Raw genomic sequence first — 17,993 nt, 5'->3', positions numbered from 1 at the left:
ATTGTAAGATGGAAAAGCATCACCAATAAGAATGGAGACTATTTCATTTAATAAATGTTTTGTTTTGATATATAAGTTGTTTGGTTTTTTTCATTTAAAAAAAATGACATTAATTTCTTGATGGCCTATTGTTTTCCATGTAGTTATTTTGGCAATACCTGTTTTACAAACTAAGTGTAATATAGTGATTCTGGTGTTATGGTGATGAAGTTAATACTTGATGAAACTCCATAATTACAGAATTGAGGAAAACAAAGGCAACTTTACAATTCATGGTACCTTGATGATGTTTTTACTGGTGAAACCATGGTTGTAATAAATGAAATATTTGTAAAACAGTTGTCATTGTTTGTCTGCAAGCTAAGATATTATTGTTGTAAAATATGATTTATTATCCATACTATTAGTGAAGAAAATGTTTTGTAGCTAGTAACAACCTACTAGTTGTAAAATACTGTATTTGTAGCTAGTAACAACCTGCTAGTTGTAAAATACTGTATTTGTAGCCAGTAACAACCTGCTAGTTGTAAAGTACTGTATTCGTAGCTAGTAACAACCTGCTAGTTGTAAAGTACTGTATTCGTAGCTAGTAATAACCTGCTAGTTGTAAAATACTGTATTCGTAGCTAGTAACAACTGCTAGTTGTAAAGTACTGTATTGTAGCCAGTAACAACCTGCTAGTTGCAAAGTACCGTATTCATAGCTAGTAACAACCTGCTAGTTGTAAAGTACTATATTCGTAGCTAGTAATAACCTGCTAGTTGTAAAATACTGTATTCGTAGCTAGTAACAACTTGCTAGTTGTAAAGTACTGTATTCGTAGCTAGTAATAACCTGCTAGTTGTAAAATACTGTATTTGTAGCTAGTAACAACCTGCTAGTTGTAAAGTGCTGTATTCATAGCTAGTAACAACCTGCTAGTTGTAAAATACTGTATTCGTAGCTAGTAACAACCTGCTAGTTGTAAAATACTGTAGTCAATGTCTGATAATGAGGTTCGTTTTGCAAATTTGTTAATTTAATTGTGAGTTATGTACTGTTTTTATGCATGTAACTCAGGTATCCCACCACATATTGATACACACTCTGCTTTTGAAGATGGAATCATATCATTAAGCTTGGGATCACAGGTAATAACATGATTTTGTTTACTGGAAAATACAGTCAGTTATTTAGCTGATACATTATTCTTACCCTGAGAGAAATGTATAATTTTAGTTTCTGCTTTCAAGTCTTTCCATTGTATGTTTTACTTTTATTGTTACTTGTAAATGTGGTACTTAAATTAAACCACCATTTATAGCTTATTCATGCTTTCAGGAAAATAATGACAAACTTTGTAGCTTGAAATAAATTATATTGTAATTACTCCTACGTAGAAATATGTGCAGTACATGAACATCACCAGAACTTGGTCACTCCATAGTCGTTAAAGCAACACTTGCAGTCATTTGTTTTATTGTTTGCTTAAGCTTTGAACAAGCCTAACTGTAGACCCTAATTTTTTCAAGTGCTGCCATATTTTATGTATAATGTTTTTACATGCTATTTAGTAATATTAATTCTATCATAAAACAGTTCAGTGTATGGTAGCTATATATTAGAACTATTAAATTTATAGTTTTGAAATTAGATTCCTGCAGAGTCTACATTAACCGTGATTAACTTGACACAGTATTGTATTCAACCAAATGCTTATTTAGTGTATGATTTTATACATATTTTAAACTTGTATGATAGGCTCATTAAAAATAGTACAAATATTATAATGGCTTATTACTGTTTTTTTCATGTGTGTGAAGTGGAATGTATATGAAAGTAAGTTAGAATATGATTTTTATTGTATTCATGTTTTACAAATAATAAGGTGAAATAATTGCAAGGAAAATAATGTAAAATGTGTATTATCTTTAATAATGAATTCAATTACCTGAGTATCCTGTATCGATTATCCTGATAGTACAAAGCTGCTGCTGTTGTAAATGTGTTGTTGAATAAAATATCTGAAAGATTTCTTTTTATGACATGAATTTCCTTTAAAATCAAAAGTTAATAACAGACTAGTCATTATAGCATAATAAACAGTTGGCATTGCTTGGTGAAAGGGAACCTGTTTTAGGCCTAAAAGTAGGTATCAAAAGTCACATAAAGTGCAGAATTTTTTAATGTTCTAACAGATTCTGTGCTATAAGTATGTAGAAATAATTTGAAGCTTTTTTTTCTGCTGCAACTATAATGACTTTTTTATTTTAGTATCAGAACCCATCATTTGAACTTGGCATAGTAAACAGAAGCCAATAAGAAATGCTGTTTACATGCATGTTTGCAGATGAATGTCTATTTATAATCAGTGCTAAACACGAAAGCAACCATGTAATTTCAAGACTTTTTGTCTCATGTTATTAGAGATAAAATGAGCCAAACAAAATATATGTAGTGATGTATTTACTAATTTGTAGAATAGTTATTGTTGGGATTTCTAAATTTAAACATCCACAGTTTCTTTAAACAGTGGAGCACATCCATCCTCATTCCATTGAAATACTCTAATTGTATAAGGCCATTAGAGATTATGCATGTGTGCTAACATTTTAAGAACATTATGAAAACTGTTTTTACTCTTCATAAACATTTGCTCATATGTAAAATGATTACACAGCTTGAATCTGTAGTTTGTAGTGTCCTCCCTACATTACATTTCCATGGAATTATCTTGGAATTTTTCATTTGGATTCATGGTAATTCTGTATTTGCCAAGATTAGACTTTTTTTCGATTCACTTTTCTTTTAGAGTATCTAATTTAATAAAATTATTTGACGACTCTAGTGTTTTTAAAATCCACAGTAATTTATTGTATCAAGTTATAAAAGCAATATAAAACTAAAAATTCTATATGTTTTCATGGCACACTCTCCAACTTCTTCAGAAAAAACAGGAAATTTCATTTATGTACTTAAGTAAATGTACATGTACAGTTTGCCTATTGTACAAAATTGGTTTCCAGAAATTTACTTCCATGGCACCAGGACCAAAATCATTTTTTAACTTGACTTCTTTATGTATTTCTATATTATTCCAATCAATACGAAGTGAATAGTTTGTCACATGTTCTGCCAAGGCCAAATCACTAGTTTTTAACAACAGCATTTAATATCTAACTTGAAATGTTTGCCTAACATACTTAAACCACAATTACAAGAAATTTTATATATTCCACATCTATCCTTCACTTCAATCTTATCTTTAACAACAAAATGATATTAACTTATTTTAGTTGACGAGTAAATGTTATTTAACAAGTCCTATTTTTCATTAATGCATTACCTATTTTTGTTGATAATGATGGAACATGTAGCAGACATATTCTTTCCTTATTTCCCTTTTTTATCTTATATATGTTTTTTATAGATCCTATGTATAATATCAGGTTCATAACCTCTCTCAGTTGCTATATATTTTAAATAATTCAATTCTAACATTATATTTTCATTACATAAAGAGACATTAATGGTCCTATGAACAGAAGACAAAAATGAGAACATTTTCTGTGATAATGAGTGACACGATCTTGCACGTGGACACTGAGAACAACTTCCTGTATACCGAAGTAGACAGAAAGCCATCCTCTCTTTTTACAGAAATGTCCAAAAAATTCTTCTTCAACTTCTTAAGTGAATTATATTGTGTGGCTGATAGAATTAAGATGTGTCTGGAAATCAATTAACATGTTATCCTGCATACATTTGTTTCTCATGTTTATACATAATGTCATTTCCATTAATCAAGAGAATCTTGTGTATATTTGGATGTTTTGTTAATCAGAAGAATCTTGTGTGTACGGTGATGTTTTTCTTGTAATCCTGCCCTTGTTATAGGAATTTAGAAGAAAAGTATATTTGAAAAACTAGTTTTGTTGGAAATATGATATATATTGTTTCAATTATATAATGTTAATGCTACTCTTGTTTCTGAGAGAAATACTGTGGATTATTTTATAGAACAACCATTGTGTATGAATAATTATGAGCCAGAAATATCAAACTGGTTTGATCAATATCTTATATTGATCAAATGTATGAATGTCAAAGTAAAATTTCTGTGATGCAGTTGTGTTGAATATGGACAAAAATCTTAAAACTTCTGAAGTAAAACAGTTATATTTGTTTTGTATCAAAAGTTTCATCCATATGAAAAATTTTAGATTAACTAGTACATTACATTTTCATTTATTAGTTGTATATTGAATTTATTTAAATACACTTTAACAGATCGTAATGGATTTTCAAAATCCTGCTGGAGAGCATGTTCCTTTCCTTTTACCTCGTCGAAGTGCTTTAATAATGACAGGTGAAAGCAGATACTCGTGGAGCCATGGGTTAGTGTAACTTGTGTTCAGATTTTCAATGTAATAAAACTTTTGAGCACTCTTTTAACAGATTTTGTTTGAACCTTTTTTTTTCTTACATTTTATTTAGAATTCTTTTGGCGTTTCATACTCTGGAACCAGTTTTGACCAGTTGGTCATTGTAAGCTGTGAATATCTTTTTTTTCCCTTAAAATTAAATTTTTATGTATAAGTAAAATTTTAGTTAGTTATTAACAGTGAAACTCCAACACTTAAAAAAGTAAATAAAAGAAATAATAACCGTTTTGTATGGTTACTACTAGAATAGGTACCAGCTGTGAGTGTTTGAGCACCATGAAGCTATGAAAAAGCACTCCAAGTCATATGGAAAAGTTGGTGCTTATGATAAGTAGTGATTATTTCTTTTCTGTTTATATATATCAGCTTTTGTGTGCTTAGAAAGTAGTTTATTTTATCATTTTATATATATCTATCAACTTTTGCAGCAACAGTTAACAAATGTTTTCCAAGGTTTTTAAGTTATATTTCATTAATTTTACTGGATGTACCCCAAAGCTTGTTTGATCTTAAATATTCATGTGTGTATGTGTCATGATTGTACACAAAGGACTTGTGTTATACACTAATATTTGACACAATCATTATTTGGGGAACTCTATAGTTACAGAATTGAGGAAAACAAAAACAATTGTATATTTCATGAATATTTCATTTACTACAATCATGAGTTCACCAGGGAAATCATGGTCGTAGTAAATGAAAAATTTTTGAAATGTACAATTCTATATATACTTGTGTGACCTTCCCAATGTGTGTGTGTGTCATGGAGGTACAAGAACTCTTGTGTGACTTTAACAATGTTTTTATGTCAGTAATGTTTTTAGATGTAGAGAAATGACTTGTGATCTTACCAATATGTCTGTGTCGGTAGTGGTACTGGATGTATAAAAAGACTTGTGTGACTTTAGCAATGTTTGTATGTCATTAGTGTTGTTGGATGTATAAAAAGATGATCTTGCCAATATGTCTGTGTCAACACTATCACTGGATGTATAAAAAAGACTTGTGTTCTGCGACTTGGAGATTACACAATGACCTACCTACTGTGGCTTGAGTGGCTGAGTTTCTCACATGGGTTTTTGGCTGGAGGTCTTTGGTCCCTTCACCTTCGGGTTATTCAGCTGCCTTATCCCATACCTTTCATTTTTCCCATTACAGTCAAATTTTTTCTTCCCCTATCCTTAACATGTTAATGCATTCCTTCCGGATTTGTCAACCCCCCCAGACAGCCTACTCTTCCGGACTGGAATCTTAATGGTGTCCTCCATTCCCTCATTTTATCTTCATTTGAACCACTTTCCTCATGTTCCATGTTTCACCTTTCCCTTAAAACATATTTCTTTCTTCTCTTAGCCTGTGGTCTGATTTGTTTGCCATTGACATTTTATATATGCTTTACCACCTTACCTATCTTCTCCTTTATGTGGCTGCTCCTTCCTCCTAAAGACCTCAGTGGCTAGGGATGGTAACTCCTCCTTTTCTCCTATTTCTTTTCATTCTATTTCTCATCTTTATCCTCGTCCCAATCCAGATAGACTTCTCTGTCTGGTTTGTACTCTTTGTTTTATTGCATGCATGGCTTCCTTCTGTGGTACCCATTCCCGACTCTTTATCTCTTCACAATCTTCCTCTGATTGGGATCTTTTCCCTTCTACCCTCACAAATTGGGTTAAACTTTTGATTCAATTGGCTTATTCCTCCTTCTCATCTTCCTCCAGGAATTTGTTCCAGGTGTATTCTCATCAGATTTGATACCTCACTTTTCCCTTGTATCTTGTCTTCATCAGCCATTGAAGGAAATCCTACAGTTGGGCATGTGAACTACACCTAATACGTTTGTTTCCCATTATTTACACCATATCTTTTTTCTTCCTTGTTGAGTTTTTGTCTTCCAACTGTGGCCATTCTTCAGGCTTCGGTGGAACTTTGAATGGGTACGTTTATATTCATACTTTTCTTTTTCTTTCAGGGGCCCTTGCTTCATTTACTCATTTTAAGATTCCTGCTCTGTGGCGAGTGACAAGGTATTTTTCAACTTGAAATCTGCACTTTACAGCTATGTTGACTCGTGCTTTATCTTCTATGGCTTCGCAGTGCACACTTTTGAGATGTTTTTTTCCACAAGATCACGTGTAGGCAAATAACCTCATGATGTAATTATTTCATAAACTTGCCCATTCCTGACTATACCACCCATGAACTGCATGGGTAAAACAGAAGGGGATAGTTTCCCATCCCTACCATGTCTTGTATTAAATAAATTGTTATGTTCTGCTTTTTAAAATTGCACTGTCTTAGGTGATAACGTTCCTCTGGACTCTCCACCGCATTCTCATCCCCCAAGCCGCTGGGGTGGTTGACCCTGTAGGCACCCTCCTGAATGGGTTCCACACAAAGATGGCTATAATCATTCAGTGCAGAGTAGGACAGTGGGGTTCTGCAAATGTAGATGACGTGCTATCCTCATATGTGCAATATGCTCTCACAAAGAATTGAGACTTCAAATTGTAGTTCACCCCATTGATTGGGAGTCCTCATCCCGCCCCTGCAAGGATGTCAGTACCCTGTCGCTGGGTTTTGAATTTAGAGTGGAACCAATCAACATAAATTCTTGCATGTTAAACGGTTGTCTATATTCCTCCCTCGATCATACTCCTTTTCTGTCCTTTTTGGTATCCTTCGTTGTATTTTATTCCAAGGATGTTATTGCTTTCCGGACGGTTCCAGTCAGTTTCACCGTTGGGGAAGTTGATTTATATTATATAGACATTCTTTCAATACTGGATGTCTGTTCCCCGGATTGATAGATCACAGCTAATACGTGTCATGCTCAGGAGTCGGAGTGGTTCTAGATTCACCCCAGTCTCTTGAACTTGAGGTGAAGATGGTATGATCCTCATCCTACCCCTGTATGGCTGTCGGTTCTCAGTGGCATGGGTTTTGGATGTAGTTGATTTACCAAGTATGGTACTTTGCACCCTAGCCACTCTACACCTGGGAGGCATGTACATTGTTTTACCCACTTTTATACTTTGCCGGATTGAGTTATATATATATGTATTTACGTGGTTAGGATCACTATCTTGCGACAGTTCTCTTGGATGTGTTCCTCTCTTTTTCCACTCTTATCTACTACACATTTTACAGATGGATGAAAAGTATACCTGGTTCAGAAGTGGTGCTGTTCCACTCATCAGATCTTCTGATCTGACTCTCTCATTTCCATGGGTACCCTTTGGACATTTTTGGGGGGTACTTCTGTCATTCTCTTGCACAGGTCCCACCACCTAATCAGTGTGGGATTCTAGCTAATATTGTGAGCAGAGGGAAATACCATATCGGAAGTTATAATTTTTCTATACTGAAAATGTATTTCTGATAGGTACTTCCCTCCGCTCACATTTCCCAGCCTTCCTCCCCACTCTCCTCCAGTGCTTACATCTTCTGCCAAACTTGAAGTGATAGTTTGGTAGAGGTATATAGAGGGAGTCACATGCGTCATGCTCCTATTGGTGGTGAAGTGATGCATAATGATTTACATGAAAGACATCTTGGAATAATTCAATTCCAATATGGGAAAGCGGAAGGCTTGTGGCATGTGTAAAAAAAAAAAAAAGAACAAAATACATATAGAGGGCATCACTAGATGAGAATAGCAAATCTTGTGAGAAGAGGGAAGTACCTATTGGAAATACATTTTCAGTATAGGAAAATTATAACTTGTGTGACCTTAAAAATGTGTGTATGTCAGTAGTGTTACTGGATGTATGAAAGATGTGTGATCTTACCAATATGTTTGTGTCAACACTGTTACTGGATGTTTAAAAAGACTTATGTGACCTTAACAACATGTGTATGTCAGTTATGTTGTTGAATGTATAGAAAGACTTGTGTGATTTTAACAATATGTCTATCTCAATAGTATTGTTGGATGTACAGAAAGACTTGTGACCTTACTAGTGTGTCCATGTGTTATAACGTCTGTTTTTGTTGTTGTTCTTTTTCAAATTCTTTTCAGAATCACTCCTAGGAAAACAGATGTTGTTCCTGATACAGATCATAGTGGACAGTTAACACTGATGCATCGAAGAACACGTGTTTCTCTCACATTTCGTGTCATCCGTAGAGGGGAATGTAACTGTGGTAAGTTCAAGGGGAAAGTTGTAATATATGAAATATGTTAACAGTAACTGTAACTTGTGTTTCAAATAGCAAATTTCTATACAATTTCAAGGAAAGGGAAAGTTTAGGAACTGTTTGTCAAATTATTTAATCAAGGTTAATTATTTATAGAACTTTCTTCCAATTAAAATGTTTTTCTCATGTGCTTATCAAGAATTTCACGGGTGCTTAAAAACCTGGAAGTCATGATAAATGCATAATTATAAATCCTGGAAAACACAACTTGTATGCCATTGTTTTAGAAAAGTAATGGAAAATAATTTTCACAACATTCATATTTCAGTAATAAGCATTTCTAATGTTTTAAATTTCAATTTGCATTAATTGACCATTCTAACTAGATAACTGGATAAAAATTGTTCATATTCAAAATGGAAGTATCATACTTAACCTGTTGATGTTTTAAGCAGAGATAATGACATTTATGGGCACAGTCATGAATAAAATGAGGCAAAGCAGTTCATTGTGAAAAATGATGACTTTGTTTAATTACTGTTTTTTATTGTTGTTTAGATTTCACGTGTTATGTTCATTCAGTATCATAAGTTTGTAGTAACAGTTTCCTTACCAATGTTTTCTACTAAAGTAATATGAAAACACACTTTAAATGAAACTCTCCAGCATAAAACTTGAAAATTATAAAAGTTGAATAATAAACATTAATATTACAAATATTATAGGTTTGTCCAAAATCAAACAAATTAGAAAAATTAACTTTGAATAAATGTAAATTGAAAAGGCTCTGTTTTGCCTCAAGACTAACGTGAAAATTAATATTTTCATGTGATACAGTGCTTGAAAAATATTATACCTAACATTCCCAAGTACTTTTTGTTTATTTGTTTAAACTCAGGTAGACTTACCTCTGAAATAGTGAAAACCTTTACTTGTTTGAACTCATGCTGTCAACAGAACATTATTCACATTTTCCGAAGTCTCTTACATGCTGCATAGCATACGTCCCTTACAAATAATTTTTCCACTCCACCTTTTAAGTGACTTATTGTGCATAAGTCAAGGGATCTTACATGAGCTTTGCTTTTTCACTATAAGTAATATTTCTTTCTCACAATCATGTTGAACAAATAGCTTGTGGTGTCAGGCTGATATTGTGAATACATTCTCAGCACTGATAGTTCCACGCATTCCTGACATTGTATACTGATATTACCGAAGGGTATGCTGTTAATGTGGATGCTTCATTTGCATACCAGTTGCCATATGTCTTTGGTTGATAACGGTTGTTTTTGCTCATGCCTCATTGCCTTCATCATTTCCAGAGCTGTATTGTTAGTCCTATTCCTGGACACTTCTGCTGTCAGATGTATTCTATATTTTAAACACTGGACCTAGTTCAGTCACACCTACGGTGTCATGTGAGGTGATTTCTGTTTTTGAATTTTTATTTCTGATATCTTCTCAAAATTCTGAGATTGGTAACAATTTTCAGAACTATTTCTTTACTGTAGCTCATTGTCAGGTTTCTGCCCTGCATGCTATTTGGCTTGTTTACTGCACTATTATAGATTGTTTTCGTGGATTACGATATCTAATTTGACATCCTTATTACCTACAAGTCTCTCTGCTATTGTTTCTATTACTACATGACTCATACTTTTTCCAATTGGGCAGTGTAGCAAGATGCTCATATATTAATCAGATGACCTCCACATATACATGGGTGTATTTAAAGAACAACAACAAAAAACAAATAAACACTAAAAGCCACCATAATACATAGTTTAGTTTTGTCTTTGTGGGTCATTTTCACTTGTTTCCTGTTCAGGGAAAGATTTCTAGTGGGAGTTGATATCTGATTTTGCTTTTAATTATCATTTAATTTTTGAGTCATGTACGTAATGTTTTTTAAATGCTCATACTTCTAGTGTAGCATACCCCCAGTGGTTAACTATAAGTTTAAAGACTTTCAATGCTGAAATCCTGGATTTAGTTACATGTGGTGGATGGAGGACATATAGCCTACAGTGTATCTTTGTGCTTATACATGTAAACAAATATTCAGGTAGCTTAGCATCACTGTAAGTGAGATGGGTCTTTATGACTCACTTATTGACACTGTTATGGATAACTCCTCCATACGGTACAGAATTTACGTGGTCATTTCAGATTTTTTTACCTATGGACCTTTCTCTTGTGTATTGGTTTCATTATATACTTGACTTTGATTTTCTTTTCCTCATTCATGATTCACCTTATCTAGCTTCTATTAGATTTTGGATCTGTAAGTTTGAGAATTTTTATTCTCATCTCTTTGTGGTGAAACAGACAACAGAGGGTTAGAGACTGATCATAGATATTTCCTGCCTTGTTTTTTATTTAGATTTACTTCATTTCAAAGTGAAATCTGTGTGATTCTCATGAGTTATTTTGTCAAGGTTTTTATGACAAATTTTCACATGACTCTTATATACATGTAATGATTAATTCATCTTCCTTTTCACGTGATGGAGCAATTTTTCCAATTATAGCTTCCTTTTGGTCTGGAATAGCACTGTATGAATTCTAGTTTTTCTTCCATACACATTCAGTAGTGATTGTCATCTTTACGTTAATGAGTAGAGGATTTTTGCTCAGTGCACTCAGTTGTCCTACCATTTCACTTTGTCTCTAGGACTGACTGTTGAAAAGTCTGAAGTCTCAGCTTGTATCTTGATTTTGGAATGGTGGCTTTTCTTTCATTGGTGGATATCTCCTTCTTATAACTGTGTATTGAGAGATTTGGATTGTTTCACATGTATGTGTGGAGTTGCTGACCTTGTTACCCTACACATATGTTTGCTGTGATTCCTATATTTTGTGTAACTACATTCAGACCATATCTTTCTCTGAGCTGGTATTTTGTGGTTTGTGCCAATGGTTTGGTCATCCTCTGCCTGACGATTTTGTGATAGCTGGGGATCATCTTCTGAGGTTTTACTGGTTTCCAGATCCAGCTTCTCTTGTGGCGGATGTTTTGAGCCCATTGGGAAAGGATTTTGCCTGTTCTTATAATTTTCTTTCCCAAGCTGGCATATTACACCACCATCCTCTTGTCTGGCTCAGAGGAATCCTATGCTAATACTTTTGCAACATTTTCCCACAATGACATTTGTCATCTCCAACTTCATGCTGGCTGTTTTATCAATGAAGCTAGCTTCTCCTCTGGGGTAGCTAGAATGTTTTAACATTCTTGCAGACATATTCTTTGATTGTTGGTTTCTTTTAGAGTTGTTGCATGAGAAATAAGGTTTTGTCTTTTTACAGCTACAAAGATTGCCTCATTTTCTTTACGTATGTATTTCATGATTCGAGCTTGCAGTATAAAAAGCTTGCAGTCATTTTATCTTGTCATATGTCAGGTCCCTTGTTGTCTCTTATGGTCAGAAACAAACTTATTCAACCTAATGCTCATACAACAAAGTCAAACTGAACAGTATGTTAGTATAATTGGAGAATTTTAAAATATATATATTCTTCTTCAATTGTCAAAATGAAAAGCTTTTACTTATACATCTTAATAGTATGAATATATACTATGTTGCTGTTTGGCTTACGATTCTTCTACAATAGATGTCTGTGACATGTTGGCGATAAATTCAACGATAAATGAACAGCACACACTTTACTTGTTTGGAAGATAATATATATATTTGGAACAAGTTAAACGTACGTACAACAAGTTCTTCAATACTATAGATATTACAGGGATATCATAGACACTATATATGTAGTTCTCTTCTTCTTGTCAAAAGTCCATTTAGGCCTGTTCAGTTACTTTAGAATTTCAGTTGACAAGCCGAACTATCTTCTCTATATTACTATCGTACTAGTACTAGTATTCTGTGTGTAATTCATGTACAGTTGTGGCACAAGTTACCGTAATCGTTTGGTCTTCTTTCTTCTGAATATCCTAAACTAAACAGTCATTTATAAAGAACATGAAAGTCATTGTTGCCATTTGAAAGTGGAAAACTAACCATCACTGCTCATGCATACCAAAGTGATCACAAAATCAAATTCATAGAAAGAAAATCATTACAGAACCAAAATATTTTCATCAAAGAGGTTTTAAGGAAATAGACAGACTCATAAATAATAACATAGGATTTCAACTAAATCCATTATGGAACAATATATGATGTAAGGCATGACAAAATGTGACTGAAAAAATAATTTTCGCAGATGTCATGGTTCTCACACAGTATACCTTTGAAAATGATCTAGTAGCTAATGATATCTCACCATGCCTCTTTCTTACATCTGCATTCTCATCTTTGTGTGGCATAGGAAATTTTACTTGACATCTCCACTCCAACCAGTATGGGGATTCATCCATGTATTTATTTATTTTTTATGCTTTGGTGTTCTGATTTCATTGTTTAGCTCATCCTTGGGGTCAGCTTTGGTCTTTTTTTTGGACACCCACTAATTTGGCTGAGTTGATATTTCCTAGCCATTTTAAATATAGATGAAGAGTGACAACTGCCTCTGGGCTATGTCCTTTCATTATATGTAAGGCTGGTCCACTTTGTTCATTCTTCCTGGTCTTCAGTTTTAAAAATTAATTCTTGTTCTGAATCCTACTCTGATTCTGCTTGAGTAAAATATTTTTTGTAGTCTAGATCAGTGTTTCCCAAATGCTGGTCCTCAGATAGGTACTGGTCCTTGAATTAATTTCTACCAGTCTGCAACACGTCTTGGCTGTTGAAAGCATTGACACTTATTTACGTTTTTTTCAATATTTGATGACTAAAAGTCACCTAAGTCCTTTTCTCCAAAAAAATGTCTTTCGAATTTTACCAGTCCAAGATTGTCAATAGTTTAGGAACCACTGGTCTAGATAACTTATCTTCCTGCCCTGTAGTTGTGGTTCATCAATTTCTACCTCCTTTACAGTGTGGGTATTCTGGCTTTCAGAAGTTAGTCTACACAATTTGAATTTTACATTTTTGGAATTAAAATTAATTTAAACAAGTTTTCTCTGAAGCACCTTCCTACTCCTCTGAAATACTTTCCTTTCTGCTTTCCTACACCTGAAATTTTCTCATGACTGTAACTTTTAAACAAACATAATCTATGGGAGGAAAGCAGAGATTATGTAAAATCCAATGAGACATGTGCAGTAAGTCAAATGGAAAGTAGGAGAATGGAGTATTATGGGCAAGTGACGTATACGGTATGCAAATACGTAAAGGATATTCAGAAACTTTAAGTCATCTTGTTTTGACAGCATGAGTTCAAACTCAACAAGTAAAAGATTTCACTACTTCAGAGTTAAGTGCCTGATACAAATTATTCTATTTGCCTGACTAGGAATCAAACCTTTAATGTGAATTCTTCATATTTCACTGGTATGGTAATGATGCAAGGATTGGTGGTCTTTGGCTTAGTTGTCTTTTCGACTAATATCTTTCCACTCAGACACGAGTAATTCAATGGCTGATTTCACAAGCCTGTTTGTTATGAGGTCATTGTTGGGAAGTTAGGTTACTGATCAATGGTTGTGAATGTATTGTGGTCACATGATTCAGTTATAATTAGGTTACAAATCAGTGGTTGTGAATGTATCATGGTTATATGTTTCAGTTATAATTAGGTTACTAATCAGTGGATGTGAATGTATCATGGTCACATGTTTCAGTTATAATTAGGCTACTAATCAGTGGTTGTGAATGTATGATGGTCACATGTTTCAGTTATAATTAGGTTACTAATCAGTGGTTGCAAATGCATATGGTCACATGTTTCAGTTATAATTAGGTTACTAATTAGTGGTTGTGAATGTATCATGGTCACATATTTCAGATATAATTAAGTTACTAATCAGTGGTTGTGAATGTATGATGTTCACGTTTCAGATATAATTATGTTACTGATCACTGGTTGTCAGTGTATCATGGTCACATGTTTCAGTTATAATTAGGTCACTAATCAGTGGTTGTGAATGTATGATGTTCACGTTTCAGATATAATTATGTTACTAATCACTGGTTGTCAATGTATCATGGTCACATGTTTCAGTTATAATTAGGTTACTAATCAGTGGTTGCAAATATATCATAGTCACATGTTTCAGTTATAATAAGGTTACTAATCAGTGGTTGTGAATGTATCATGGTCACATGTTTCAGTTATAATAAGGTTACTAATCAGTGGTTGTGAATGTATCATGGTCACATATTTCAGTCATAATAAGGTTACTAGTCAGTGGTTGTGAATGTATGATGTTCACGTTTCAGATATAATTATGTTACTAATCACTGGTTGTCAATGTATCATGGTCACATGTTTCAGTTATAATTAGGTCACTAATCAGTGGTTGTGAATGTATGATGTTCAAGTGTTTCAGTTATAATTAGGCTACTAATCAATGGTTGTGAATGTATCATGGTCACATGTTTCAGATATAATTAGGTTACTGATCAGTGGTTGTGAATGTATCATGGTTACATATTTCAGTTATAATTAGGCTACTAATCAATGGTTGTGAATGTATCATAGTCACATGTTTTAGATATAATTAGGTTACTAATCAGTGGTTGTGAATGTATCATGGTCACATGTTTCAGTTATAATGTTACTAATCAGTGGTTGTGAATGTATCATGGTCACATGTTTCAGTTTTAATTAGGCTACTAATCAATGGTTGTGAATGTATCATGGTCACATGTTTCAGTTATAGTTAGGTTACCTCTCAATGGTTGTGAATGTATCATGGTTACATATTTCAGTTATAATTAGGCTACTAATCAATAATTGTGAATGTATCCTGGTCACATGTTTCAGATATAATTATGTTACTGATCAGTGGTTGTGAATGTACCATGGTCACATGTAACAGTTATAATTAGGTTACTAATCAGTGGTTGTGAATGTATCATGGTCACATGTTTCAGTTATAATTAGGCTACTAATAAGTAGTTGTGAATGTATCATGGTCACATATTTCAGATATAATTAGGTTACTAATCAGTGGTTGTGAATGTATGATGTTCACATGTTTCAGTTATAATGTTACTAATCAGTGGTTGTGAATGTATCATGGTCACATGTTTCAGTTATAATTAGGTCACTAATCACTGGTTGTCAATGTATCATGGTTACATATTTCAGTTATAATTAGGTTACTAATCAGTAGTTGTGAATGTATCATGGTCACATGTTTTGGTTATAATTAGGTTACTGATCAGTGGTTGCAAATGTATCATGGTCGTATATTTCAGTTAATTACCTTACTGTATTGTATTCTAATTCAAACAAGAAAATCCAGAAGGAGAAAAAAATGAACAGTCTTTATTTTAATACTGTCAGTTTAGTATTTTTTTTTGTTTATGTTTGATTACTACTTTGTTAGTCCTGGTTGGTAAACCATTATAACATTAGAATCAAATAAACAGCTTCCAGGTGTATTAAACAGAGAAAGTCTGGATTGATTCTGTTTGCAATAATTTTATGACTTGTTTTGTGTAGTCCTTTCGTGTAGTAAATCACTGCTTTCATGTGGATAAACTGATGGAGCAAGTTTTACTGGTTTCAAGATTTTTATTAAATAAAATCCTGATTTCATGTAGTAAAACTGAAATATGCTAAAGTTACATATCTGAACTGTAATTTACAAATACTACTGTTTTATTTTTGCATTTAGGTTATCCAAAACAATGTGATTCACAGCAGAAGTACAAAAGGTAATAAATGAAAGTACTGCTACTAAATGAATTATTCAGATAAAAAGTATCTCATAAACGATAAAGTATTTACTGTTACACTGATGTGTGTTTTATGTATGATACTAGATTGTTTGATTTTGAGACATTATATCTGATTACTTATACTAGTGATTCTAATAATTTTGAAATGGTTGATGTAAGATGTAGTGAGAAGTTAGTCATTTTTATTTGGTGGTTCCAGAAAAAGAGTGAGTTTTGGTAAGTAAAAATAATAGAAAATGTGGAATTAGAGAATAACATAATAGAATGTGGAAGTTAATAACATTTTAAAAATTTTAAACGTAAAATACTTTTTTTTAAAAGTAACTAAATATTGAAGGCTTTAGAAATGCCACATTAGAAATAGTGGAAGACTAAAGAACTTACTGAAGCTATAAATAGCATATGATGGGGAAAGGATTAAAATAAATAAATTATAAAATAAACATTTAATTTAATAGAGACAGATAAGTATTCACATAAATAAAGTACATACATTCACCTGGAGAAATAACACGAGTAAAAGAAACTACATGGAAGAAATATGAAAAGTAAAAAAGAAATGGGAAACATATAGACTTGTATATAGATGAAGAACAACAGAGGAAAGGAAAATGGAATTGTTTGAAGAGATAATAGATTTATAAGCTGAGATAAAATTATGTCTCATAAAGATAGAAAGAATAGATAATAAAAGTAGAAGAAAGAATTTGGTATTCAAAATAATTAAAGATATATTGGAAGAAACAGAGAGGAAAGTTAAAGATAGAAGTGGATTGTGGATTAGATTTTATGGTAGTGGAAATAGTTTATAGGTTTGAGGCCAAGACCAATAATAGAGAAATGGAAATTTAAAGGAACCCAGTTTCTCTAGATGAAGAGTTTTCAGAAAAAGGAAGAGTAGTAAAAAAGAAAATTGTTTGTAAAAAAGATAAAAACAAATAAATAGAAAGTAATAGTGAAATTTGTTCAACTAATAATTGAAGGGCAGTAATTTGTATGGAAGGAAAGTAAGAAAGATTTGGTTATTAAGAACTAAAAGTAAAGAAGAAATAAGAGATTATTCAATGATGCAGAAATACTCAATAAACAAAAGTTTTGGGAATATGTGTAGAAAATAAAGATTTTCTCATTGACGAAACGGGTAAAACAGAAAATTAAGTGTAGGGGAGAAAATAAGCTCACAATATGAAGTATAGAGAACAAAACAAGTTCACAATATAAAGTGTTGAGAACAAAATAAGCTCACAATATGAAGTGTAGGGGAGAAAATAAATTCACAATATGAAGTGTATAGAACAAAACAAGTTCACAATATGAAGTGCAGAGAACAAAATAAGTTCACAATATGAAGTGTAGAGAACAAAATAAATTCACAATATCAAGTGCGGAAAACAAAATAAGTTCACAATATAAAGGGTTGAGAACATAAGTTCCCAATATGAAGTGTAGGGGAGAAACATTCACAATATCAAGTGTAGAGAACAAAAGCTCACAATATGAAGCATAGAGAACAAAATAAGTTCACAATTTGAAATGTGGAGAACAAAATAAGTTCACAATATGAAGTGTAGGGGAGAAAATAAGTTCACAATATGAAGTGTAGAGAACAAAACAAGTTCACAATATGAAGTGCAGAGAACAAAATAAGTTCACAATATGAAGTGTAGAGAACAA

General features: G+C 32.8%; 1 protein-coding gene across 7 annotated transcripts in view; it reads left to right on the top strand.

Annotated features, from left to right (window-relative positions):
• The window catches only part of LOC106464992 (alkylated DNA repair protein alkB homolog 8-like), a 53,706-nt gene extending 37,367 nt beyond the window's left edge, over positions 1-16,339 (top strand). For all 7 annotated transcript variants that reach the window (XM_013925182.2, XM_022392818.1, XM_022392816.1 and 4 more), the window contains 4 exons: positions 1,061-1,131; positions 4,271-4,377; positions 8,447-8,571; positions 16,256-16,339. In XM_013925182.2, coding sequence (XP_013780636.1) covers positions 1,061-1,131; positions 4,271-4,377; positions 8,447-8,571; positions 16,256-16,299 — 347 coding nt within the window. In that variant the 3' untranslated portion in view covers positions 16,300-16,339. The remainder of the gene's footprint in view (positions 1-1,060; positions 1,132-4,270; positions 4,378-8,446; positions 8,572-16,255) is intronic.
• The last annotated feature ends 1,654 nt before the right edge of the window (positions 16,340-17,993 follow it).

The sequence above is a fragment of the Limulus polyphemus genome, unplaced genomic scaffold (genome assembly GCF_000517525.1).
Source record: "Limulus polyphemus unplaced genomic scaffold, Limulus_polyphemus-2.1.2 Scaffold1804, whole genome shotgun sequence".
NCBI classification, from domain to species: domain Eukaryota; kingdom Metazoa; phylum Arthropoda; class Merostomata; order Xiphosura; family Limulidae; genus Limulus; species Limulus polyphemus.
This window is presented reverse-complemented; position numbering and strand designations above follow the sequence as displayed.